Source organism: Cibotium barometz, chromosome 7 (assembly GCF_041138505.1).
Source record: "Cibotium barometz isolate CiBa-2024 chromosome 7, ASM4113850v1, whole genome shotgun sequence".
Classification (NCBI taxonomy): domain Eukaryota; kingdom Viridiplantae; phylum Streptophyta; class Polypodiopsida; order Cyatheales; family Cibotiaceae; genus Cibotium; species Cibotium barometz.
The window spans coordinates 5,270,425-5,298,125 of NC_141052.1; the positions used below are offsets into that span (position 1 = coordinate 5,270,425).

At 44.8% G+C, this 27,701-nt stretch overlaps 1 protein-coding gene across 4 annotated transcripts in view; it reads right to left on the reverse strand.

The window, feature by feature from the left end:
* Window positions 1–3,719: 3,719 nt before the first annotated feature.
* The window catches only part of LOC147636614 (thioredoxin-like protein CITRX, chloroplastic), a 34,548-nt gene continuing 10,566 nt past the window's right edge, over window positions 3,720–27,701 (reverse strand). Inside the window, exons 3-5 of one of the 4 annotated variants that reach the window (XR_015266175.1) lie at window positions 4,803–4,883; window positions 3,964–4,059; window positions 3,720–3,807 (exon numbers count right to left, since the gene is read on the reverse strand). Coding sequence is in view for 3 of the 4 variants with exons in the window: in XM_086800058.1 (XP_086656184.1) it covers window positions 4,576–4,692; window positions 4,803–4,883 (198 nt within the window). In the remaining variant the exon portion in view is untranslated. Of the gene's footprint in view, window positions 4,060–4,281; window positions 4,693–4,802; window positions 4,884–27,701 lie in introns of those variants that run through there. The other 3 variants (XM_086800060.1, XM_086800059.1, XM_086800058.1) reach the window with 3 other exon arrangements.

Sequence of the window (27,701 nt, forward strand, 5' to 3'; positions counted from 1 at the left end):
CATAATTTGACTATACTCTAATGCCCATGCCAAAAAGGTATAGTCAATTCTCACATTCAAAATTGATATTTTTCTTGCTATATCTTGTAACTACATTGATTTGATCGCTTTGTTTCCAATTAAAAAATTGACTTGATAATTCTCCGTTTAATTTAGTACACTAAACCCTAGGAATTTCTATTTTCACCTTAATGTAAAGTTCTATTAAGGCTTTAATAGCCTAAATTAACCATTTATTCTCAAGAAAACATAAATTAGATTGGGGTAGACTAAGGTTAAGTATTTTATTAATTTTTTGGAATGGGATAAGGTACTATAAATATCCTAAAATGAGAGAATTGGTTGACCTTCATTTAGCATGTGAGCCTTAGGATTATTAAATAATTATTAATTTTTAACCATATAAGTTATGTGCACCTAGATTAATCTAAGCAAGAGTTAGGTTAAGAGAACTGACCCAACCTTAAAATTAAGAGAAATAGTCTAGGTTTAAATCAAAATTTGTAGAGAGAGAAAGTCCTAAAGCACATGCACATGTGCATTTAATATTAAATTGGGTTCTAAAGAAATTCAAACTTTCTAAGTGACTTGGATAATTGATTTTAGGAGTAAATTAGATAAATAATTATCATAGATTTTAGAGAGAGAGAGAGAGAGAGAGAGAGAGAGAGAGAGAGAGAGAGAGAGAGAGAGAGAGCCACTAATTACCTATTGTTTGAAGAGCATAAGTACACAATATATAACCCCGAGGTGTGTAAATCCATACCCTAATTTTTGAAAAGAAATGAGGGATAAAAGACTCATATGAGACTAGTTTGTCATTAGTAAACATAGATGACAAGGAGTCTAGATTTAAGGACCTTAGGGATCCTAAATTATAAGGCTATGAACTTAGACTGAAAGGGCCAATAAAGGATCTTAACTTGATGACGTCTCGTCAAGCTTGCGATGATTTACACTACTTTGGATATGTATATGATGCATGTCACTTGAAATCATATCTTGAACAATTGTTTAGACATCGTATTCATGTGATGTATATGCATTGTTTGTTTATGGAAGCCTGTGAAGGTACCACATAAGTTCATGGATTACCATGTGGATATCATCTGCGGGGTGCATCACACAAAGGCAATCATGTGAGACCTTGACCCCTCTCGGTGAAGGTCCTGGCACAATTGGTGTGATAGACAAGAAAGCGGCTCCGGATTGATTCAAGTAGGTGGCTAAGTATGCTAGACATATGTCGCCCCTGACTCCAAGTACTGGCGAACTTCTGGGACTGGTGATGTGCTGGTAGTAGCGACTGCTTAGATAGTAGGGTTTCATGACTGGTGGATGTGAGACGTGGGCTCCTCCATGCGCTTTGTCCCACCAAGATCCAAGAGGGGTCAAGGTCACACGATCACCTTCAAACAAGATGATATGCACTGTCGATGAGTATGATCATGATCGTAGTGCGAGGAGATATTGTTGTTGTGACACCGACGTATTACTGTGATATGTGAGCGCGATTATTGTTTGGACATATGGAACTTATGTGAAAGTTTTGCATGATGTTTTATTTTTTAGAAAAGAATTGTTTTTTGGAGGAGTTCATGTGTGAACTCTATTAAGTGGTGTTTGTGAGTTAAATGACAATTCCAATTATGGGTGTGTGAGTTCACACCGGCTCTCCATAGATCCAATGGTCCGACAAAAGACTAGACCCATGGGATTGGATAGGGCTAGGTTGAGTTTGTAGAATGGCTTAAGTAGAAAAGGATCAAATACTAAAAAGTGGGTGGTCCGGCAGAACGCTATACCCATGGGATTGGACGGAGCTAGGCTAAGTTTGTGTAATGGCTTGAGTAGAAAAGGATCAAATACTAAAAAGTGGGTGGTCCAAGCTTGCGAGACTTTCTAAAACGAGAACAAATTGTATTTTAGAGCGAGTAACTTGGGAAGAGTACATTAGATTAGAAGTCATGAAAAGGATAGAGAAATTTCCTTCATAATTAAGGAGTTGGGACATCTTGTTGAGCCTCGAAGAGCCTGTGACAACCTGATTGTGAGAATTATGAAGGGAAAACGCTTGGTGGAATCATTCATCTTTCCTTACATAGGGATTGTTCCAATCAAATTGAGGAGAGGTGATGGGATAGCCAAGCGTTGGGATATTATAAAATGAGGCCCAAAGTGAGTTGTTCCACCCTTTATGTGCTTTTTGCCCCCTGCCAGATAATTGTATAGATAGGGCGGTAGGGTGTCCATTTGAGTGAATTGGCTATGCTTAGGGAGATGAGAGCCCAATGTTATCCATTGTTCTGCTCTTGTTCCATGATGTTATGTTCCTCATTTAGGTTCAAAAAAAGATAGCCTAGAACACCCAAGCCTCCAATTAGCACTAACAACTCTCGAACAAGCCTCTTCAATCTTCCTTCTAGATTTCAAAGAGCGATGCTAAGCCAGATTGAGTATAGTAATTTATTGCTGGCAAAACCCTCCATGGGCAATTAATTACATAATTAGCTTTCCTAGGCCTCTTAGCACTTACCCTATGTAATTCAATATAGTGATTTCTCTAGTTCTTTGCAATTGCTATTGTCTATGTATGCAAGGATGATGTATCTTAAGTTCTCTCATTTAATCAATATGGAGCAACTCTAGATTACACATTTACCCATCTCTTACATGATAACCAAAGATCCTCTACACTATGGATGGGTCCTTATTATTATTGCATATGCCTTAGAATATACATAGTCTACCATGTGGTCCAATAGAGAAGGTAAATTTCAAAACTGCTCATTTCTCCATCTATTTTGGTTATTGCAGGTGTCCACAATTTGGTTATTGAAGGTAAAGGGTCATTCTTGCAAACAAAGCAAGATGTTTGACTCCTTTCATTGCCAATTTAGCATATAGCATTGTTATCAAGCAATAAGTTATAGTATAATGATGATTAAAAAAGATTGGCAGTTCAATAATGCAACTTCTCTTTATTGTAGCCTTAAACATTAGTTGTTTGCATAGTGATAACTCCTATGTTAAAGAAAAAGGATAACGGCCACAAAAAGCTTGTTACCGCTCTAGAGATTTGGACTCAAGCAAATAGGCAATTGATAAAAACATCCCAAACAATGCACTCAAATTTATAGTGTCCCAAATAAAAAGGCCTGTCATTTCTCAAACAAAGAATTGCAATATACCTTTTATCATACATTCACTCCAGAACATCCCCCAAAAAATGCTGAAGGGTGAAAACAAGACTAAAATTCACCGAAAGTTCTCCATGAACAGCATGTTTGTTCTGTTACATAAAAAAGGAGGCTAGGCATGAGAAGGGAATGCCCATTCTGCCTTTCTACTCACTTCAATGAATTGCACTTCTTCAACTCATCCCTTCGCCGATTTTTGCGCGTTCATCCCTTTGTCAACTCGTGGATTCGCATGCATGTGTGCATGCATAGATATATGTTTCTATATATTTCATTGATATTATCATTAAACATGATGGCCCTGATATTATTACCTTGATACATTGAATGTGAGAGGATATGTATGTATGATGTGACTTAACAACCAACCAACAGAAAAAGAATACACTGACACACACACAAGCAAAAGAACAAATGTATTGGAACTTAATATTCAACTAATAGAGTAACCACTAAAACAAGATACTCATGTAACAATCAAAACAAAAAAGTCAGTCTATATAAGGGACAAAACACAAAGAAAGAAAGAAAGATGTTATAAACGTCCTACAAAAGACCCGAAGGGACTACAAGACCAGAAAGCTGTTACATGTGATCCATGAGTAACCTGGATGTCAAGACAACATAAAAAAAGTCAAGAGGCTAGCTGCTGAAGATAATAGACAGAGCCAATGTACTACATAGCCCGTGTGTACAATAAAGTAGGTGGCAGAATAACTTCCCGTTGCCCACTCATAATTGGGCGTCCTCATGAACTGTGTACCTGGCCTCAATATCCAGGACGTGTGGCAGAGTCTGTCCCTGGTCTCAAATCTGAAGTTGTCGACTAGAGGGCCTGGGCCTCTTGAACCTGGGGCATCTAGCGCTTTGGAGAGAGACAGAGAGAGAGACAGAGAGAGAGAAAACAAAAGCCTCTTAGAAAGCAAAGCAATACTTGTACTCTCATCCGAATGTTGATAGACTACAATGTTACATATGGAATTACAAGCCCTAGACTGCGTGCTCCAAAACATAATATGACCAGAATCCGCATAAAAAAATGATATGTTGGCAAACAAAAAGTGTCTAAATCATATGATCAATGTAAATCCCACCTATAAATTTGCAGAAAAAAAAAAGAACGAAGCCAAACTGGCTAATTGATGCTAGATGAACTACATTAAATGAAATGACGTTGCTGATTTTTTCTTTTAGCAATCAACAAAACACATGTACATAACAATGTAGTGATGTACCTCCCAACTTCAAGTACTGGAAGTCCAAACAGTAAGGCTAAGACCTATTTGACTAACAAGAAAAAACAGAAAACAAGCGCATTGCTCCGTGAATCAACATGAACTTTTTTCGAACTCTGATCAAGACAATAGGATCAATGTTATAACTCGTTTTCTATGATGTTGCGAATGACATCAGCAGGTAGCAACCCTTCAGTCCGGATTGCATTTTTGCCCGTATCTTTACTCACAAAGATAAGGGTGGGCAAGCCCTGAATCTAGCCATCAACCCATGGAATTAACAACACATCAATGCTAGATCTCTACTATTTTTTCGTAAAGCAACCAAAGAAAAGAAAAGATGATGTTTTTGTGGTGGCAGGCAAACCTTCATTTCACTGGCAAGCTCGAATTCTTCATCAGTGTCTACCTTTAAGAACTTTACAGTCTCACCATACTCTGCAGCTAGCTACAACATATGCAACAGTTGTCCATTTAGGTAGCCTCAAAGAGCCTACCGAAACTTGAGCCATACAAGTGTTTCATTGAAAACTGAACACCAAGAACATTGAGCACTCACTCAAATCATACATACATATATAGTGTGATGCCTCATTTGTGTGACACCTAATTTTATTTTCATATTTTACATGCCAACACAGATATATACGCATAAACATACATACATACATATAGATACACACACACACACACACATATATATACAGATCCGATCCGCCCTAAAGCTTCTCCCAGTGACCGCGGAGGGTATGAATGATGTCAGTCCAAATGGAGCGTATGGACTCAGCTGGAGGGGTGAGGGTACCCTCGATAGCCTCGCTGAAACAACGGACCCACCATATATGCCATGCAGCTGTGCTGTTGATGATTACCCATCTTGGACTGGTGGCAGGAGACCAGAGCTCTGTCAACTTGTCGGAGGTGGGAACAGTATCAATCCCACAGTGAGTGTTGAGGGCCTGCCCACTTGCTGCCTCCTCGTAGAAGAGCGAGGCTGGCCTCCGTCACCCAGGCTACTGCGTGATAGTACGTGGCACGGACTGCACCAACGTGGTGTATAGGCAAAGGATCCTCTACCAAACCTGTTGCACTTTGGGACAGTCCCAAAGACAATGCGGCTGCGACTCTGTGGGCTGGCTACATCGCACGCATTGTGCCTGCCGACCTCCAATGGCCAATCAAGTGCTGATAACGAGGCTGCAGTGGGCTAACTGCCAGAAGAAGTGTGACCTTCCTAGGTCAATAGCTGTCCCTCCACATACACTTCCAAAAATCTCTGAAGAGATGCCCTAGGAGGCCCAGTGGGCTGCCACTGCCAGGGTGCCATCAATCTCGTGAATCTGGATCCTACAACCCATCATCAAAAAAAGGGTGGTCAGGCTCTCCGGGATGAAGGGATCCTCCCACTCCTCAGATCCCATTGGGACGCGAGTCAAAGGTCGGCTCTCCCAGAGCCAACGGCGCCAGGAACTGCCGCGGGCCACTGTAGCCGGAAGGGGGTTGATGTGCCACTAGTGATCATGAAAGCCAAGAATCCTCACCCACTGGAGAGATCCACCAGTGTAGTCCTCTGTGGGGAGAGGGTCAGCCAGCCATGGGGACCAACTGATAAAATGAGTCGGGGCCCTCATCAGAGTTGAGGACTGCTGTAAAGCCTCCCAGGCTACATAACCTGCAATTAAGCCATAAAACCAACAAACGAGACCAATAAGAAAATAGGTCCCCAAAGGGTAACTCAAAGCGCACTTCAGATCAACAGATCCATGACCATGAAGGATTGTGGCTAGCAGCTCACCACCCAACCATAGGCTCCGTTTAGGAGCCACCCACCAAGCCTGAGGTCCGAGCAGCCATGAGTCAGCCAAGCACCAAGAGCCACATCCTGGTGTCCCATACCACCAGACCGCCTGCAGCATACTCTGGCCTAGAGGTCCTACACGTCGGGATAGGCCTCTCCCTGCCACGTGGCTACCTCCTTGTTCTACTAATGACCCCTAAGGTCACTTATATAACAAGGGACCTGCTATTATGGCTCTTACTTTATTAGTAAGTTGCCAACTTGCCATACCTAGACCATAGGTTACTATCTTGACTTGAGGTCAATTCACACCTCATCCAAGCTAGCACCTTTGACCAAGCGTGGCCATTCAGGCACACACTCTACTAAATCCTAACCTAGGGCTTAGCCGTATGCACAAACTCCGAGTTAACTAACCCTACCTAGTTCGGGACGTAACATTATCCCCTCATTTTAGATTCGCGTCCTCAGGAATCCATAAAAGAAGAGAACTGCGGTAACCAAACCTTGGTTTCCACGATCCTCCATAGCCGCCAGACAAGTTCCTTGGTTCGATGTGAACCATCCAAGAACACTGCTACTAGGGTCTGGAAATCCAAACAAGGCAACATGGTTGCTGATGGTGAAATGTAAAGAGCCCCACCAAGATAACCTTAGCTTAGGCCACTGTATTATTTAGCTGTCAAGCTAAATAATCTAGACCAATGGTTGTCAGTAGTCACAAGCTGACCCTAGCTACACGGTCAATGGTGTCTCATTTACATCCAACACCGCGTACTTTTTTAAAATACGTAAGAGTACAACCAAAGGTACTCGTAACAAGTGCTCGCAATAGAAGAGAACTCCAAACTCCTCATGAAGCTGGAATCTAGCCCGAGATTTCCTAAATTCTACCTTTGAGTTTAAGGCTCATAGAAGAGGATTCTCAACCGAAGTAACTTGCTTGCAGAGAATAAAAATTCTCCCAAGTTACATTCATCTCCTGGCCTAACATTTCAAGAGCAATCCATTTGAAAGGCCATCAGCAACTTCTGGATCATATATGCACTCAAATTGTCGACTGCAAATGGTCCACCTATGAATCATCAGTCTGCTAGGAATGGCTAGCTGCCTTTTCCCCAAGTGCATGGAAAAGCTACTCAAGTCACCGGTATAACCTCCAAATGAGTGCACGCCGAGCTATCCTGCCAGCCTGTCAATCAAATAAATCCTGGAATGGATAATAGTACCACCTACAAAACCATAACCAAAATCACCACAACCCCAGCGCAAGCTGTTACAGTTATCTAGTTATCTGTCAGGGTTATAAGATCCACACAGCCTCAGCTCCATGGGTTTCAGTTCTCGCCACTCGGGCAGTCCATCTAGAGCTCCCCACGACCTCAGCCAATGTGTAACCTTAACTGTTTGGGACTAGGCTTGCCCAATGGCCTGCCTCCCCTAGCTACTCAAGTTACCAAGGTTAGGTCATCCTGTGGGTGTATTGTGGCAAAAGGCAGTCATGTCATAACACAAAAAGAAGCTTTACAAAGTAAATCATTCAATAGAAGCATGGAAAAGAAATCCCTTGGAGGAGTCATGTACAAGTTCTTAGAGCCAAAGAGCTCTCGTCTTTTTACATGTCTCAACAGTGAGAGAATAGCTGAGTTTATAGTTCTTGCCCAAAAGCACTTGGGAAAAGCGCTTTACAACTCACTTATAGCCCAAAAAGCATCTTTTTAATAGTAAAAGCTCTTCTCTTTTTAGTATTTAAAAAGCTTTTAATCTTTTGCTTTCCAAAAGCTAGTCGCATCATTCCAAGCCTATAAGGTTGCCTTGCGCTGCTATCCTGCCAGTGGCAATGCAATGTCAACATTGCCATGTCAGTTTTTTTTCGGTTAACTTTTTTCCCTTTTTTTGGTTGCTTTGCGTTTTTGCATGTCAGTAACCTATATTCTGATGCTTCGGTGACATCCCCCCCAACTTATTAGGCACTTGTCCTCAACTCATAGTCTAGCTTTTCCTTGCTTTTCTCTCCTTTTTCTTGCTGTGGGCCTAGCTCTTCTTGTCGGAATGCACAACGGAAAATGAGACAACTGCTATGAGAAACAAAACGCAGAAGTGTAGAGAGAGAGAAGCTGTATAAACTCTGCTATATACACGAAGATCCGATACAAGAGGAAGTGGGGGAGCAAGGGTGGTATTTATACCACCCTATAGTGCTGGTCAGCCAGCCCAAAAACAGCCGACAGCAAGACTACATGTCCATGACTGAGAAATAGCGAGTCGGCCAGGACAAAAAACAAGTCGGACAAGACAGGAGGAGACGGCCAGCAACAGAGGGCCCCCATGACCAAACAACAAGGAAAAAAGACACGGAAAATGGGAAAAAAATGGAGAGAACTCTTGGTCGGGCACACCCACAACAAAGGCCCTCACTGAGTAATATGTACAGACAGGAGCTGCCTCCTAACACCCCCTCTCAGCTCTTGGATGTGGCACCAACCCCAGTGAGCTGGAGTGATGCCAGAGCATCACCTGAGGTAGAGACTTCGTGAAGAGGTCTGCCGCATTGTCCTCCGTTGAACAATAAACAAGCAAGATGTCACCAGCCCTCACGAACAAAGTGATATTGTATCTCGATGTGCTTGGTCCGGGCATGGAAGACCGGGTTTCGAGCAATAGCTATACAACTCTGGTTATTGCACTGGATGACCATGGGCTCCTTTTGTGGGAGCCCAATCTCGCCAAGTAACCTCCGTAAACACACAACCTTGCAAGCAGCACCACAAGCAGCCTGGTACTCTGCCTCTGTAGTAGAAGACAAGGCAATAGTTGGCTGCCTCTTGCTGTTCCATGAAATAGCTCCTGAGCCAAGGGTAAATCCATAGCCTATGTAGATCTCCTCCCCAATCTGAGTCACTCCAACCTTGGAGTCTGAATCCATCCGTCATCCCCCCTCTAGTGGTGTCATAGAAGAGTCCAAGATCCCTTATACCCTGCAGATACCGCAAGATCCGCAATCCTGCGTCCCAATGAGTCTTCAAGGGTGTCTACATGAATGAGCTCGACAGCCCCACTGGAAAGCTCAAGTCCAATCTGGTGTTCACCAACCAAATCAATGAACCAACAAACTTCCAATATAAAGAGGCCTCAATCTGCTCACAAGGATCATTACCTCTAGGTTTGGTGTTCGGGTCCATCGGTGAAGAAATAGGCTTGCAGTTCTTCATGCCAAAGGTCTCCAGCAACTCATGAACATACCGCTGCTGAGAAACAAAGAATCCCCTCTAGGTCTGCCAAATCTCCAATCCCAAGAAGAAATTGAGTAAGCCTAAGTCGGTCATCTCAAACTCTTTTGACAAGGTAGCCTTTGTCACAACTATGTGCTCCACATGACCGCCAGTGAGAATGAGATCATCCACATGAAGGATAACCAACGTGACCATACTGCGTGCCCGAAAGAGATACAAGTTAGGATCTACAACTAATCTCTGAAAACCTGTCTGTAGAAAGAAGGAATCAATCTTCTGATTCCAAGTCCTGGGAGCCTGCTTAAGACCATACAAGGCCTTCCGTAACCTGTAAACCATCCCCTTTGATCCCGGAACCCCAAAGCCTGGAGGTTGTTCAATATACACCTCCTCTCACAAGTCACCATTAAGGAATGCAGATGTTACATCCATCTGATATACAGGCCACCACTAAGAAGAGGCAAAGGCAATAACTGTCCGAATTGTGGTCATCCTTGCTGTCGGTGCGAAGGTATCCTCATAGTCGATGCCAGGTCGCTGAGCATAGCCCTTAGCCACAAGTCTAGACTTGTGCTTGTCCACCGACCATCAGACGTATACTTCGTCTTAAAGACCCACTTGACACCAATGACTGACCGTTTTGACAGCCTTGGAACCAACTCCCAAGTGTTATTCTTCTCTATGGCATCCAATTCCACTTGCATGGCTTTCCTCCAAGTCTCTTGGGAAAGAGCTTCCTTAACGGAAGTAGGCTCTTTGTCCTGAATGATACGAGACATCAAAGCATAGTTCACCTATAACAGCTCCTCTAATTGACTTTTATCACAAACTCTGTGCGATCTTCGAGGTCCATCCTCTGTGGTCCACTCGGAGGGATACTCCGTAACACCCGACCCCCGAATGGTGTCTAACAACCACTTTGGTACTCGAACAGAACGCGGAGCCTCCTGCTGCTGCTGGAGCTCATCTCCAGCCTCGGGCTCAACCTCTACAACTAACTAAGGCCGTCTAGCTGGAACAATATACTCTTCTTGTTCTCCAAGAAGTGGTGGCTCATCAACAGTGGAAGTTGGAACATGCTCATCAAAGATAACATCCCTATTGACAACAACCTCGTTCCGCTCTGGGTCATATAACATGTAGCCTTTGGAAAGAGAGTTATATCCCACAAATACAAGCTTCTTGGACTTTGAGTCAAGCTTCCCCCTCTGCTTCTTTGGAATGTGAACATAGGCATCACTCCCAAACACACGGAAATGGGAGACATCTAGTTTCCAACATCGTCCTCACCATCTCCACCACAGTCCGGTTCTTACGCTCAACTATGAAGGCAAACCTATATTGGCCAGCTCCCGCTTGATGCCATGTTCCGCACAAAAGCATTAGAAGAGAACTCCCCTCCTTTGTCAGCCTGAAGAGTCTTTACCTGCAATCCAGACGATGACTCCACCATAACATGCCACTCCTTGAATCGAGCAAAGGCTTGGTCCTTCTGGGAAAGAAAAAAAACCCATGTAAATTTGCTACAATCATCCACAAGCATCATAGAACCTCCCAAGGAAGGGGTCTGCATAGGTCCACACAAGTCAGTGTGGACCAACTCCAAAGGTTTCAAAGCCCGACTAGTAGCCTGCTTCGGAAAAGATTCCATTTACCACGAATGCAAGAACTACAATGTCCCTGCCTGCTGCCAACATCTAGCAAGCCATCCACCATCTAGTCCCGGAAAGCCCGCACATTCAAGTGGCCAAAACGGAGATGCCACAAATCACCGAGCTAAGTGCTTGTTAGAGAAGAGAGTGTTGAGAGTTTGTAGATCCCATTCAATTGCTTTGTCCCGTAGAGCAACAAAATGCTCATCAAACTCCATCGGTATGCCAACCTTGCAAACCTCATGCACTGACAAAAGATAAAACCAAGTGCTGGGAGTCTGGGACATAAAGAACACGAGAGGAATGCTTCCCCCCTTTGCCATCGGGAATAATCTCCATCCTTCCCTCACTGTGAATCGGGATAGTGGAATTGTCACCAATGAAGATGCGACCTATCTGTCGTCGAAGATCCTGTAATAACTCTCGGGAAGGAGTCATGTGCCTGGAAGTACCACTATCGAGAATCCACTCCCGAGTATCCCTAGAGGTGAGACCAACTGCCTCCCTGCTCGATGAAGATGAAGCATCAATGTCCATGATCTCCAAGTGCAGAAAAGCCGGAGTCTTTGCAACTGCAGCTATAGCTACAACTAAAGAATCAGCACTCTTCTTGGTACTCCGCTAGGGACACTTTCTCCAATAGTGACCCTTCTAGCCACAATGGTTACAGGTCCACTCGGCCTTCAGAGCATCACGCTCTGAGTCAGGCTTCTTCTCAGAACACTTCTCCAATGAAGACTTTCCTTTGCCCTTATTGTTGTTGTTGAGGCCTTTTGACCACTGGCCAGTCAAGACCTCGGAACCTCCGTCCTGTGGAGGGTTCGTAAAGCGCTCTTCCTAGTCCAAAACCATAGGCACAAGCTCCTCCCATGCGATGGTGTTGAGCCTCCCATTGGTGATCAAAGAGGAGTAGAAAGCTGAATACTGAGAGGTCAGATGAGACAACAAAGTGATGGCCATGTCTTCTGAAGATACCTCCTTCCCAGCCTGAAGAACCTCCTGCTGAAGAGCTTGGAGTTTGTTGATGTGCTCCCGCATCGTCGAAGACTTTGCAAGATTCATCACTCGCATCTGCACTTCCAAGGAAATCCGCTTCATGGGTGATACCTATTATACAGAGAAGCCAAGTGCTTCCAAATCCCTCTCGCCAGCGTCATGTGTTTGATATGATTAATCACCTAGGGTGTGCAATTAAAGAAGATGAAAGAACACACATGGCATTGACACAATCCCATAACTCTGCCTGAGCCTCCCTTTCTTTCCTAGTAGACGGTAAAAGCTCCCCGTCCTCCAACTCTGCCGTGGAACACCAACCACAATGAAATTAGCCAAGTCATAAGACTCCAACACAAACTCCATCATTACCTTCCAGATGCCATAGTTGGTCCCGTCCAATTGTCGATCCACCAGGAATGTGGGGAGAGTGGGGATCTCCACGTGCTTCTCAGCCATCTCAAGGGCTCACAAGGTCTAGTGAAGGGAGGGTGGGTGGGAAAAAAATTGAAGAAGAGACTGCAAACACTATGCAAGGTGGTTGTTGAACAGTGATGGCCACCTTCTACCCGATCTCCAAGTCTTGAACAGCCCAAGAATTCTCCAATCAGCACCAAAAATCAACAAACCCTCAAGCTCCCACTGTCTCCAAGCTTCAAGCCACCTGGGGCTCTGATATCATGTCGGAATGCACAATGGAAAATGAGACAACTGCTGTGAGAAACAAAACGCAGAAGTGTAGAGAGAGGGATCATGCATGGAAGATTGTTTGGGGGCTGTTTTGAATCAAGAGGGGCATGCAATGGCTTTTGAAAGCCGCCGCCTACAACATGCAGAATTGTATTTGCAGGTTTATAAGAAAAAGTTATTGGCCGTTATTCATGCCCTACAAACATGGAAACATTACCTTTTGGGGATTAAATTTATGGTTAAAACAGATCATCGGAGTTTATGGCACTTTCTCACACAACCTAAACTCTCAGAAAAGCATCTAAGGTGGGCACATTTCTTGTCCATGTTTCATTTTCAGATTTTGCATACTCCAGGCAAGAAGAATTTGGTAGCAGATGCTTTGTCACGCAAGCCTCAAGTGCATGCAGTCACTGTAGTGACTACCGCCTACCATCAGGGCTTGTCACGGATGGGAGATATGTACTCTTTGGACACAGATTTTTAGCTTATTTGGGCTGATTTGAATGGGAGTACTGCTGTCCCATCTTATTCGATATGAGATGGTTTTCTAATGATGCAAAACCGCATTTGTGTGGTCCAAGATTTGCACCAAAAGGTTATGGAAGGGTGTCATGCTCCCCTGTATGCAGGTCATCGTGGCATTTTGGCTACTACACAAGCTTTGGAACAATATTTCTTTTGGCCAGCTTTATGCAGGGATATTGAAACTTATGTTCATGAGTGCCTGGTGTGTCGCCAGAAAGTCAAATTTGACAGGCACAAGACCCTTAGTTTACTTCAGCCTTTACCTATTCCACACGAATCATGGGAAAGCATTGCCATGGATTCATTATGGATTTGCCGATAGTGATGCTATCTGGACTATCATTAATCGCTTTAGCAAACAAGCACATTTTATTCCTGTGAGGAAAACAATCAAGCCAGAGCACATGGCAAAACTATTCTTGGCTCAAATTGTCAAACATCATGGCATGCCCAATTCTATTATGGGGGATAGAGATCCTCGGACAAGTAGTTTATTTTGGTGGACATTGTTTGATAACATGGGCACAAAGCTGAATTTTTCATCAACCTATCATCCTCACACGGATGGTCAGAGTGAAATTGAAACTCGCGGTGCCTGGGGAACTAGGGCCTTTGACACACTTATTGATACCATCGATGCATATTAAAACATTTAAACATGGCCACAGCCTTAACACATATCCATCATCACTTTGCATAAAACATAAAAGCTGGACAAAACATCCACAAATGCTGAAAATGGAGCTTGCACATGTGACACCACATAGAGGCCGGAATGGGCCGACCCCCCCCCCCTCGGGAGTATTTTATTACCCAAGGAGAATAATATCATGAACAAGCTTTGAGGGCCTTACTCTCACCACGGGAGATGCCGGATTATCTATATACAAATGCCATAACACAGCCCAACACGAGGCAACCAAGCCAGAACATAGGCTGTAGAAATGCCGAGCCAATAATATAATCCATATACCTCCGTGTGGGTACTGATTCTTCCCCAAAATCCACGGGTCTTCATGCAATAGAGCTAGTACAGCAAGTACAACTCTCCATTCAGTCGGTACAACAAGTACAATGGCTGGTAAAGCAAGTACAGTGGCTGGTATAGTCGGTACAGTGGCTGGTACAGTAGGTACAAGTACAAATACTAGTACAGTCGGATTAGGCTTTTGTGACTAGGACTTGACGCTCATGTCATGTTACTTGAGCAGGTCGATCTCTTAGTCGGATTGTCCTTGAGACTATTGGTTTCGACCAATAGAGGGTGTTTCTCTAGTGTTGCGAGTGTGACAACTTCTCCTTGAGTTCTTTTTCTTGAGCTCAAGAGTGAGCTCTTTTGAGAAAGGGAAGTATGTCATGTGCACACTAGGGGCAGACAGATTGGCGAGCTAGAGAATGATATCTTGTGGGTGGACATGTGCTTTTTGGTCCGCTATTGATAGCGTATGCTTTTTGGGCATTCCTTCCATATTTATTGGGGGGAGGGGTACCAGTTGGGCACACACCGACAGATGGAGCACATGAGTGCAGAGCACGTGGAGCGGGAGCACCATCACGCAGGAGACCGTCATCCTTGGGGGACAACCCCGAGTGGTAGAGGGCACCAGATGAGAACGATGGCAGGGCATGACGCTCTAGCTCGTGGCTCTGTGGGGACAACCAAGATTGTGAGCCTCGCTTACGGCTGTCATGGTTGGGTGGCGAGTATGCCTGCACCCAAATATGTTTCTTCTGCTTTGCCTTCTAGGGTTAGGATTTGTTGCTTTGTCTTGCTTTTCAAGGCTTGTATTGCAGGTTTTCTTCTCAGAGAGATCTCAGGTATTTGACATTACATTGCTGCAATAATGACAGAACTTGGGTTTGGAGAAAAAATGTGTAACGTCATTTACTGGCTATATCTCAAGACATCACGGCACGGTGCATATTGGGCAAAGGGTTGTGACCTTTCCCTGAGTATTGAGAAATCAATCAGGCAAGGCTGCCCTTGAGTGCTTTGTTATATACTGGTTCTGAGCTCTGAGTAGAGCTATGGTATCTTCTGGTGGTGGAAGAGTATCCTGATGGTGTGTACTCTCCTCTGTAGACATGTTGCGGTCGTGCCAGAGCGAAGTTGGACCATCCAAGGATGCTCTCACGCTAGGATGCGGAGTGTGTGGACAAGCTAAATCTAATACCAATGTAACATGTTGCGGAATTATGCGTAGATGAAAGGATCCTGTCACACAAAGTCTCACACCGCCTTTTGTATCTTGAGTTTCGTGAGTCTCTAGCAATCCACTTTATCACTTCAAACTTTAAGAGATAGAGATAGAGATAGAGATCTGTAGACAATATTGGGTCCCAATTACCCACTGAAGGGCCCCCTCCTATTGCTAGGAGTATTTGCTTTATTTCTTTGAAGAGAATGAATGCAGGACCGACTTTGAGATTGTAGATGAGCCAAACGCAAGACCTTCAGAAGACCAAGAGTAGGGCTGACTACACACTATTGTAGAAGCACCAATGATGACCAATCTCGATGCCAATGCACTCTTCCAAAGGGCTATAGGAAGGACTACAATCTGCGGCTGAGAGAAGGGCTGATTGGAGACTGTTTCTAGGGCTGAATATGCAAGCGATGAGGGCTGTGTATGCAGGCTGAGATACGCTGTGTTTTCTGCAAGAGATGAGCAGAGAAGTATGCGCTTCCACCTTTGATGAAGATCGCATTGATTAACTGATGAATGATCACACTTAGCATCATACTTACTGAAGTTTGGTTGACCGTTGACTACGAATGATGGTGGTTGATGCTGCTCTGCGGACTGCGGGCTGGTGACATCTATGACTGGGGAGACTGAGGAGAGCTGCTGATACCTCAAGTGTATGGCCTCCTTTTCGCGTTGGTGCTCGAGTAACATACGTTCTCAATCAAGCTCATGTTGTTGTTCCCGAGCGGCGAGTTTAGCCTGACGTTGGTCTTCGTCGATCCTGCGTTGGGCTTCCTCATAGTCCCGTCTTTCTGCTTTTTCTTCTTTCCTTCAGGCCTCATCCTCTCTCCTTTGTTGTTCCATCTAAAAGAAGAGGGGGATGTAGTTGCGTGTTGTTGGAGGCGGAGAAGGACGTGCTGCTGCTGCTTCCAACAGTTGGAGACGCTCCATGAGCAGCTGGTTTTGAGCTCTCAGAAGAGCTATGGTGTCTGCTGTAGGCGGAAGAACATGGTCTCCTTCGGGGAAGAAGTCTTCTGGCTGATGAGTACTCTCTTCTGGAGACATGATGCTGAAGTCGATGGTCATGCCGGAACGCAATCTAACCATTGAAGGATGCCCCCACACTAGGATACGGTGTGTGTGGACAATCTGAATCTGATACCAATGTAATATGCAACGGAAGTCTTTGTATTGGAAGATCCTAACACACAAATGCTCACACCGTCTTCTGTATCCTAAGTTTCGTGAGTTTAGCAATCCACTTTAATACTTCAAACTTTAAAGAGATATGAGAACTGTACACCAAATTGGGTCCCAAATTACCCACTGAAGGGTGTCCATGAAGCATGCACGTAGAGGGCGAGAGCGCACAGACTATGTGGTGTGGGCAAAGCCGGGAGAACCCACGGACAGCCGTGAGGATGGTCCCCGAATCGCCGGGAAGAGGGGGGCGAACATGAAGAGGGCGGCATCTTGACAGCTGGGGGGGGGGGGGGAGGGGGGGTTTGCCGAATCGCCAACGGAAAGGGGTGCTGGTTCACACTAGCGCACGCCCGTTTGTTTGTTTTTTTTTTTTGATTAGAGAGAGACCCACGTGTCAATGTGATGTAATAAAATTTTGTGTTTTTGATGGTGTAAAGGTGACAGCCTAGATCGCGTAGCCGACTGGAGGGAAAAGGTGCGCCGCTTCGAAGGGGCGCCGCCAGGAAAGCGAAGAGATGGCGGGCAGTGAAACCGGCCTCTGATAGAAAACCAGAGTGCGGTAGGAGCAATCACCCGTCCACTTGTAGTCTAGATGAGAAACAAAACACAGATTGGAGCTAGAGTGCCCAAATCTGAAAACACAACGACACCTGTTGGCCCCAAAGCTTGGCGCCCCTCGCGGTATTTCTTTATTCAATTAAAAATAATATGTATGGCTGAGTACAACACAAAGACCAGCCAAGAGTTTACACCTGTAAGTCCAATCTGACGACCCACAAATTCTTCTCAGCACAGAGGATCTATGCACACAGATCTGTGTCCTCAAGCAACACACTGTGCCTCCCTCTGATCAGCCAAGATCACAAAGCAGGCCAGCCATGGGCATACATCTGGCATAACTCAAGAGCATGATACATCTTCTCAGCTCAAACATACATGTGCTGTTCACTCTCTGTCTTAATCCCTTGTCAATCTGCCATACCCCTCCTCTCACAAGGGGGCCAGATAACACATATCTGCAACAGACATCAAGCAGTAGAAAGAGAGATAGATGAACAGAAACAGAGCTTACCAAGTTCAGCTCGTGAAACAACACTGGAGGAAGCAACAGCACCAATCTGTGCTTGCAGGCACTTGAATCCACAACCGTGCTTCACACGTGTGCTTGCACTTGCCTGTATCCTCCTCCTGAAGCTCACTCCTATGCTGTCCTTGAAAGTACAGATCTGAAAATCAGCACTGTACTTGATTGTACTTGACTGTACTTGCCTGTACTTGATGGTACAGTCTTTCTGCAGTGAATCAGAGGTAGCCGCCTGCTGGATTCTGCTACTGATTGCCTGCGCCTTCCTGCTACAGCACTGTCCAGCACCTGTACTTGCCCTAGAACTGGCCGTACAGTGTACCTGCAGAAGGTACAGGGCTGTACTTGCAGTCGTACAGCACTGTGCAGCCTGTTTCCTGCAGTTGCAGGCGCCTGTACCAGCCCCACAGATCTGCGCTTCTCTGTCCACAGCAATCCCTACAGTCGTACAGTACTGTACGGCTGTTGTACAGCTTCTTCTACACACAGTTCACAGAAAAACAGCAGCTAGACCAGTCTTTTGCAGCCGCCTTGTGCTTCCTCAGCTTTTCCACGATTGTGTCTCATGCGCATGAAGAAACTTCTCCTTTTGCTACACGATTCCCCAAAAAGGGAAGAGAGAGATAAAAGAGAGAGAAAACTCCTCCCCAAATTAATCCCTAGGGCCCCAACTTTAATAAGTTCCTAGGGCCACTAAGGCCTAGGGGCAAACTCCAATAAACATTAAAACTTAATGTTTCTAGTTCCCCCCTTCACACCTAGGGATGTCCACACATCTTAAACACTGTCCGGGCACCCCCCATGTGAATCATAAAATATTCTGACTCTGCAACCACCATGCCCACACTTGTCCTGCTCCATTTTCACAGGGCCATGACATACCCCCCTCTTGAAAGATGGCAAGCGTCCTCGATTGCATTCTGGTGATGCATCAAAATATCCAAAGTGAAATATACAATATGGCAAGATCAGCGTCCCAATCTCTCTGAGCCATACACATGTATCAACATTCACTGCAAACCAATGGCATAGTAATAGTCCAAGTTGTATACCACTGTGAACCATACATATCCACAAAAATCTCCATGTGACTAGTACACATATATCATAGAAGTCCCATAAACAGATGTACTGTCAGCCTCAGTACCTTCGGGTGAGAGAAAATCTGCACCAAGCGACCTCTAGATGTCATCTGAGCCTGTCTGTATCAAGGGAGTGGAGGTGCTACCCCCCTCTTGAGTATCAGGATGTTCCAGACCCATGCTCTGCTGAACCTGAATGAGCCACAATAAGAGTCGGCTCTAACTCAAAGGCATCGAGATAAAGCTGCAAAACCTGAGGTGAATCTGTTAAGTCACCTTCCTCCATCCACTTCGCATCCATCGGTGAATAGTTCTTGAACTTCACAAGATAGCGACGGGAAACTTTACCTCGTACCTTCCTTTCTTTATGTGCCAGTATCTGCTCTGGAATCAGAACCTCATCAAGTTCCTCAACTTCCGGCTGAGCCTCATCTGATACATCCTCAAGCACATCCCCACGGAAAGGTCTAAGAAGACGCACGTGAAAAGCATTGTGAATCCTCCAGTGATCTGGTAACTTCAAACGATAGGTTACCTCACCAATCTTTTCCAAAACCTGAAAAGGCCCATAATATCGCATGCTCAATTTAGGGAATAAGCGCTCTTTACCCTTCATCTTCTTGAGTCTAGCCTTTTCAAAGCGCAAAAGAACCCAATCACCTAATGCAAACTGTAAATCACGTCTGTGAGACGGTCTGCTGTAACGGGAGGCGGAAGCGTGAATTGGAATCGTATAAATGTGAACAAGATTCTGAGCACTTAACAATTGAGCATTACAACCACAAAGCTGAAAATGACAGTACACCACATAAAGGGGCCGATGATAGGCTGACCCCCCCCCTTTAGGTTATATTACCAAAAGAGTCTGCAAAGTACAAGATTATGGGTGCCTGGGGATTCACCACCAGCCTGCACCTGATTCTACCAAATACATCATGTATGAATACATCTCAAACAAGAGAATCCGTAGGTACATCCGCCCTACACACAGGTACATCCGCCCTGCACAAGCCTCTTCACAGGTACATCCGCCCTGCACAAGAGTATCACAATCCTCACAGGTACTCCGCCCTGCACAGGATGTAAATGGATCTTTAGGCCTTGTTTCCACGCGAGAAACTGATCCAGAAACCTGTGTTCTCCGCGAGCAAGTGTTCCCAATGCTTGCCCTAAACACCTGTTACACCAGGAATCCTTGAGACACATCCATGCTCACATATTCCATTGCTGTCCAGCCTGTTTTATGCAATAACCAGTCCAAAACAGCAACTTTCCATCGCGAGAAATCCACCTGTTAAGGGTCCTACAGCCCTGTGGAGGTCCCTAGAGCTGTCCTGTATTGTCCAAGTTGACTTTGGACACCTGTAACCAGCCCAAAACTCGCAATAACCAGAAAATACAGGTCTGAAATTTACCAAGCAGCCCTTTAGAAGAGTGTGGGGATCATTATCCAAGCTTGTGTGAGTCCGGGAAGCAAGCAACCAGCCCTGTAGCAACTCCCAAAGCTTCAATCAGCTCTCCAATGTGTTGAGTTATGAATAAAACAGCCCAAATGGTCTCTTGAAGGAGGCGCCTTTCTTCAGTGCCACCTATGGGGCTTGGTGGGTACACATAATGGCTGACAAGTGTCCCCATAAGGTGTCCAGGTAGGTGTCCAGCCCATAGTGCTCCATTTGTCCTGTTTGTATAAGTTTAGGTCCAACCAAATGGGAAATGGCCATAAGTTGTCCGGACTTCATTAATTTTGGTCCAACCAAATGCGAACGCATTATAAGTTGTCCGGCCACTTATTAATGAGTGTGGACCTGCAAACCAATAAACTTTAGTAGTAAATGAAATAAGCTGTAAATTGAGTGTGGACGCACTTACCACCTGCAAAACCCATAAGCCCACAGTTTTAGGCCCAAGCAGGAGTGCACACACGTGTCCACAAGGTGCCCGGGCGTCCCCGGTCCCTCGGACTTCACAAGCCAAAATAACAAGCATTGTCCAGACAGCAAGACAATGTCATACAAAGTAAAATAAAGTTATGGCATGCATCATTTATGCATTGTGCACATGTAAACTTGGAGAACCACCTATCATCATTCTTGTACTTGAAAATATTCCGCCTGCCATCATAACACACCATGTGTGCATGGCCGGAATCCACACGGGCACCGCCCGAAAGTCCACAAATGTCCTGCCATGTCCTTGGACTCATATGCATCCACTCATATGATCCATACACATGCCCAGGTATAATACATACATGCATCCGCATGTTTCTAGGCCTGACACGCATCCGCATGTCCCTAGAATATAGGGATTTGTGACATCCCCCCGGCTTCTAATCAGTTGACCGCAACTGAAAAGCCTCCAGATAGGCCTTCAAAAGATCTGGGTAATCCTCGAAGTAGGCCTCATCCATCCATTTCGCATCCAAAGCTGAATAATTCTTGAACTTCACAAGGTACCTACGAACAAGTTTGCCTCCCGCAAGCTTTCGTTCCTTGTGAAAAACAATCTGTTCAGGTTGAAGAATCTCTTCCAGCTCATCCACCTCGGGTGGGTCTTCCAAAACCGGCTCAAACGGTGTCGGTCCCACATAAGGCCTCAATAGGCTCACATGAAAAGCATTATGCATGTTCCAATGATCTGGGAGTACAAGCCGAAATGCAACATCATTGATCTTCTCCAAGATCTGAAAAGGTCCATAGTACCTGTTGGAAAGTTTAGGATACTTTCCCTCTTTTCCTGGCCTCTTCCGAAGGCGTGCCTTTTCAAATTTGAGCAAGACCCAATCACCTTGTTTGAATTGTACATCCCTTCTATGCTTATCAGCTGCCTTTTTATTCTTGGTTTGAGACCTCTCTATGGCTGTCCGTACCTGTGCAAATGCAGTATCCAAGTCTCTGACATACTCATCTGCTGCAAAAATCTCATCCTTTGTACGAAGGATGGGTGGTAGTACCACCTTGCCATAGATAATCTCAAAGGGCGCCTTGCCCGTAGAAGTATGTACCGTATTGTTGTAGGCAAACTCCACAAGTGGCAAATACTTCTCCCAATCCGATTTGCGGTCGGATACATAAGATTTCAGCAAGTCGAGGACGGCTGAATTTGCTATTTCACTTTGCCCATCTGTCTGTGGATGGTAAGCTGATGAGAAGTTCAGCTTTGTACCCATATTGTCAAACAATGCGCGCCAAAATAAACTTGTGGTTCTAGGATCTCTATCCCCCACAATAGATTTAGGCATGCCATGGTGTTTGAATATCTGTGCCAAAAACATCCTAGCCATATGATCTGGCTTTATTGTCTTGCGCACGGGAATGAAATGTGCCTGCTTGCTAAACCTGTCAATAATGGTCCAAATAGCATCATTTCCCTGTGGCGTCCTTGGCAAATCCATAATGAAATCCATAGCAATGCTTTCCCATGGTTCATTTGGTATAGGCAAAGGTTGAAGCAATCCAGGTGCTTTATGTCGATCAAACTTGACCTTTTGACATACCATACATTCACGTACATATGCTTCAATATCCTTGCGAATATGTGGCCAAAAGAAATACCTCTCCAAAGCTTGTGCTGTGGCCAAAATGCCTCTATGACCTGCATATGGAGGAGCATGGCACTCATCCATAACCTTATGGCGAAGGTTCTTTACCACATACATACGATTTTGCATCATGAGATATCCATCTCTTATGACATAAGATGGGACAGCAATACCCTCTTGCAAATCAGCCCATACATGTGCAAAATCCTCATCCAGATGATAAGTATTACGCATATCCGATAAGTCCTCATGGTATGCAACTGTAATAGCATGAACCTGTGGTCGTCTAGATAAGGCATCCGCCACCACATTCTTTTTCCCTGGAGTGTGTAAAATCTGAAAATGAAACATTGAGAGGAAATTTGCCCATCTCATATGCTTCTCTGAGAGCTTACTTTGAGTCAAAAAGTATCTCAAACTTTGATGATCAGTTTTGACCATAAAATCAGCCCCTAAAAGATAGTGTTTCCAAATAGTAAGGGCATGAATTACAGCCAACAACTCCTTCTCATAAACCTGTAAGTGAAGCTCTGCATGTTGCAAGCGTCTGCTCTCATAGGCAATGGCATGTCCTTCTTGGTTCAAAACAGCCCCTATGCAGTCCCCACTTGCATCACATTCCACAACAAAAGGTTTGTGCAAATCCGGAATAATGAGTACCGGTCCCGAGATGATTGCACTCTTCAACTTTTGAAAGGCATCTCTCTCTTCTTGTGTCCATTTAAAGATTGCTTTCTTCTTTGTTAAGTCATGTAACGGAGCGGCAATAAAAGCAAAATGCTTGACGAACCTCCTGTAGTAAGCACATAAACCAAGGAAGCTCCTCACTTCATGGACTGATTTCAGCTCTGGCCATTCTTGCATGGTTTGTATCTTTGCGGGATCCATGCACACACCATCCCTTGATACAATGTGACCAAGATAGTGAATCTCTGGGAGAAAGAATTCACTCTTTTTTGCATTTATGTAGAGCTGATTTTCCTTAAGCTCTTTAAACACAATAGCCAGGTGCTCACGATGTTGGGCTTCATTCTTTGAGAATACAATAATATCATCAAAGAATATACCTGTGAACTTTCTATGCTTTCTGAACACCCTGTCCATCATCCTGTTGAAGGTAGCGGGTGCATTTGTAAGGCCAAAAGGCACCACCAAAAACTCATAAAGACCAAAGGCTGTCCTGAATGCAGTCTTGTGTACATCTTGAGGTGCCACTCTCACTTGATGATACCCACTCTTGAGGTCTATTCGGCTGAAACATGCCGAACCTTCAAGCTTGTCCAAGATGTCATCAATGCGTGGAATGGGAAACCGATTCTTGATGGTTATCTTATTGAGGGCACGGTAATCAACACACATCCTGTAAGTACCATCCTTCTTTTGAACAAGAAGTACCGGCGAGCAATATGGCGAGGAACTAGGCCGAATCAAACCCTTTTCCAAAAGTTCATTCACCTGTGCCATAATCTCTTCTTGTTGACTAGCACTCACCCTGTATGGTGGCCTATTAGGTGGAGAGCTACCGGGAATTAGATCTATGCAATGATCTTCCGGCCTCTCTGGTGGCAACCTTGCTGGCAAAGCATTTGCAAAACAATCTTTGAACTCATTCAAAAAGTTAAGCTTGTCTTGATCTAATGTACTAACATCAACACTAGAATGTTCAATGGTATCACGTACAAAAACCAAGTAAGAACAAGCTGATTTCTTTATTGCCTTATTAATTTGTACATGGCTTACAAGAGGTATGGTACTTCCAGTAGTACCAGCATCTATAGAGTGCTCACGGCCTCTATGTGCAAAGCTGATTTTCTTCTCTTTGTAAGCCTTAATAGGCTCTAAACGGTGATGCCAGGGCATCCCCAACAAAACATCACAACCTGTAAGAGGAGCCACTAAAAAGCTCTCATAGTCGAGGTAGTCCTGTATATGTACACGGAGCTTACCAATGACCGGAGTTACATCAACCTGTTTGCCCTCAAAGGCGGCATCTGCATTCATTTGCATTCCCATGTCTTCCACATTGAGACCTATGGCGGCAGCCATCTGTACGGATATAAAGTTATCTGTGGAAGCATCATCAAAAAGAAACAAAGCGGGCTGATCCTTCAATTTGCCCCAAGCCTTGCATATGACTCTACTCTTGGGCTCATGCCCTGTATTACCCTGCACATCGGGTACAACATTCACAAGAGGCTTTTGCACATTAGGCTCAGCATTCTTAGGATTCTGTGGGCATTTAGGATATATATGATCTTTACTGCCACACTTAAAGCATTTTCCAGCCTTCTTGTACTCTTCCAATTGTTGTTTTGAGAGCCCAAAATTGTGGCGTTTACCCCCCGGCTTCTTTTCGGAGTCATCCTTTGCATCTCGGCCATCTTTGGGAGCATTCTTAGGTGGCTGTCCACCCTTTTTCTGGTCATAACCAGCCCTGAATTTGCTCTTGTTTTGACCTGCAAATGGCTTATTTGTGGGTGCTTTTATGTGCAAGTTCTCCGCAATCATGGCTGAGTGTATAAGCTCTTGTATGGTCTTATTTGGGTACACTCCCAAGCTTTGTTGGATGATGTGATGGAGCCCCGATTCAAACTTTCTCTTCTTCTCGTCCTCTCCAATCTTCATGAAGGGAGTAACCTTGAGAAGGACTTTCCAAAACTTTGCTATGTATGAAGCAACGGACTCTCCCTCATCTTGGGACAGCCAGTCCCACTCCTTGCGTACATCCTTTGCAAAGTTTGGTGGTAAGAATTGATCATAAAACTGAATTTTGAAAGAAGACCAAGTTGGGGCAGCACTTCCATCAAGTATTTTTGCAAGCCACCAATCACTTGCCGTATCCTTGAGATGCATTCCCACATGCCTGAGCATAGACTTTTCCGAAAAGTCTTCATTGCAAAAAGCTATCTCAAACTGTCTAATGAAAGCAAGTGCTTTGGTAGAGTCCATCCGTCCCTGAAAGTTTTCAAACTTTACATCCTTGTCACCGGACTTGAACTCTCGAGGCTTCTTCCTTCTATAAGCATCCCTATGTACATCCTGTTCATCTGCATGATGATGATGCCGCGATGAAGATTCACGATCCCTCTTCGTTCTCTCTTGAGTCACACTCTCCAAATGAGTGGAAAGCTCAACACGAGAACGGACATGTCTTCTTGGAGCAAAGCGGGAATGAGTAGAGGATCCCTCATCCTTACTCTTCTCTTGACCTGCATCAAGCCTAGCACCAGGGACTCTTGTCCTTTCAGCATTTGGCACTTGCTGTGCTCTTTCTGCTTGTTGTGCATCATGTGCATCACCATGGGCAGCCATGAGGGGTGGCTTCTTGAAAGCCAAACTACCATCTGCTTCAGTGTATACATCACCCTTAACCATTAGGTATGCAAGTGCAAGCTCTCGGGGTTTCTCAACATCCATTTCCTTTGCAATTGCTTCAAAAGTGACTTCATGGACCGAAGCCTTTGCCTTCGCAGCCAACACCCTTTGTACATCCGGGTCATTTTTCAATGACCTAAGCTCTTCGGTTTCAGCCCTATAGCGTCGCACTTGACGCCTCAAAGATTCCAAATCAGAATGCATAGTGTCATGAGTACCTGCATCTCCATAGACATCATTGCCTGCAGCATCTCTTGCATCCCTTGTACCATGAAGTTCACGGTCCTGTGTGTTCTCCACACTGTCAGAAATGTGGCTGTCCATGACACTCAAATCAGGTCACCACTTATGATTCCAAGCCTCAGACTGTTTTCCAATGAGGGGAAAAACTGAGCTCTGATACCAATGTAACGGGAGGCGAAAGCGTGAATTGGAATCGTATAAATGTGAACAAGATTCTGAGCACTTAACAATTGAGCATTACAACCACAAAGCTGAAAATGACAGTACACCACATAAAGGGGCCGATGATAGGCTGACCCCCCCCCTTTAGGTTATATTACCAAAAGAGTCTGCAAAGTACAAGATTATGGGTGCCTGGGGATTCACCACCAGCCTGCACCTGATTCTACCAAATACATCATGTATGAATACATCTCAAACAAGAGAATCCGTAGGTACATCCGCCCTACACACAGGTACATCCGCCCTGCACAAGCCTCTTCACAGGTACATCCGCCCTGCACAAGAGTATCACAATCCTCACAGGTACTCCGCCCTGCACAGGATGTAAATGGATCTTTAGGCCTTGTTTCCACGCGAGAAACTGATCCAGAAACCTGTGTTCTCCGCGAGCAAGTGTTCCCAATGCTTGCCCTAAACACCTGTTACACCAGGAATCCTTGAGACACATCCATGCTCACATATTCCATTGCTGTCCAGCCTGTTTTATGCAATAACCAGTCCAAAACAGCAACTTTCCATCGCGAGAAATCCACCTGTTAAGGGTCCTACAGCCCTGTGGAGGTCCCTAGAGCTGTCCTGTATTGTCCAAGTTGACTTTGGACACCTGTAACCAGCCCAAAACTCGCAATAACCAGAAAATACAGGTCTGAAATTTACCAAGCAGCCCTTTAGAAGAGTGTGGGGATCATTATCCAAGCTTGTGTGAGTCCGGGAAGCAAGCAACCAGCCCTGTAGCAACTCCCAAAGCTTCAATCAGCTCTCCAATGTGTTGAGTTATGAATAAAACAGCCCAAATGGTCTCTTGAAGGAGGCGCCTTTCTTCAGTGCCACCTATGGGGCTTGGTGGGTACACATAATGGCTGACAAGTGTCCCCATAAGGTGTCCAGGTAGGTGTCCAGCCCATAGTGCTCCATTTGTCCTGTTTGTATAAGTTTAGGTCCAACCAAATGGGAAATGGCCATAAGTTGTCCGGACTTCATTAATTTTGGTCCAACCAAATGCGAACGCATTATAAGTTGTCCGGCCACTTATTAATGAGTGTGGACCTGCAAACCAATAAACTTTAGTAGTAAATGAAATAAGCTGTAAATTGAGTGTGGACGCACTTACCACCTGCAAAACCCATAAGCCCACAGTTTTAGGCCCAAGCAGGAGTGCACACACGTGTCCACAAGGTGCCCGGGCGTCCCCGGTCCCTCGGACTTCACAAGCCAAAATAACAAGCATTGTCCAGACAGCAAGACAATGTTACACAAAGTAAAATAAAGTTATGGCATGCATCATTTATGCATTGTGCACATGTAAACTTGGAGAACCACCTATCATCATTCTTGTACTTGAAAATATTCCGCCTGCCATCATAACACACCATGTGTGCATGGCCGGAATCCACACGGGCATCGCCCGAAAGTCCACAAATGTCCTGCCATGT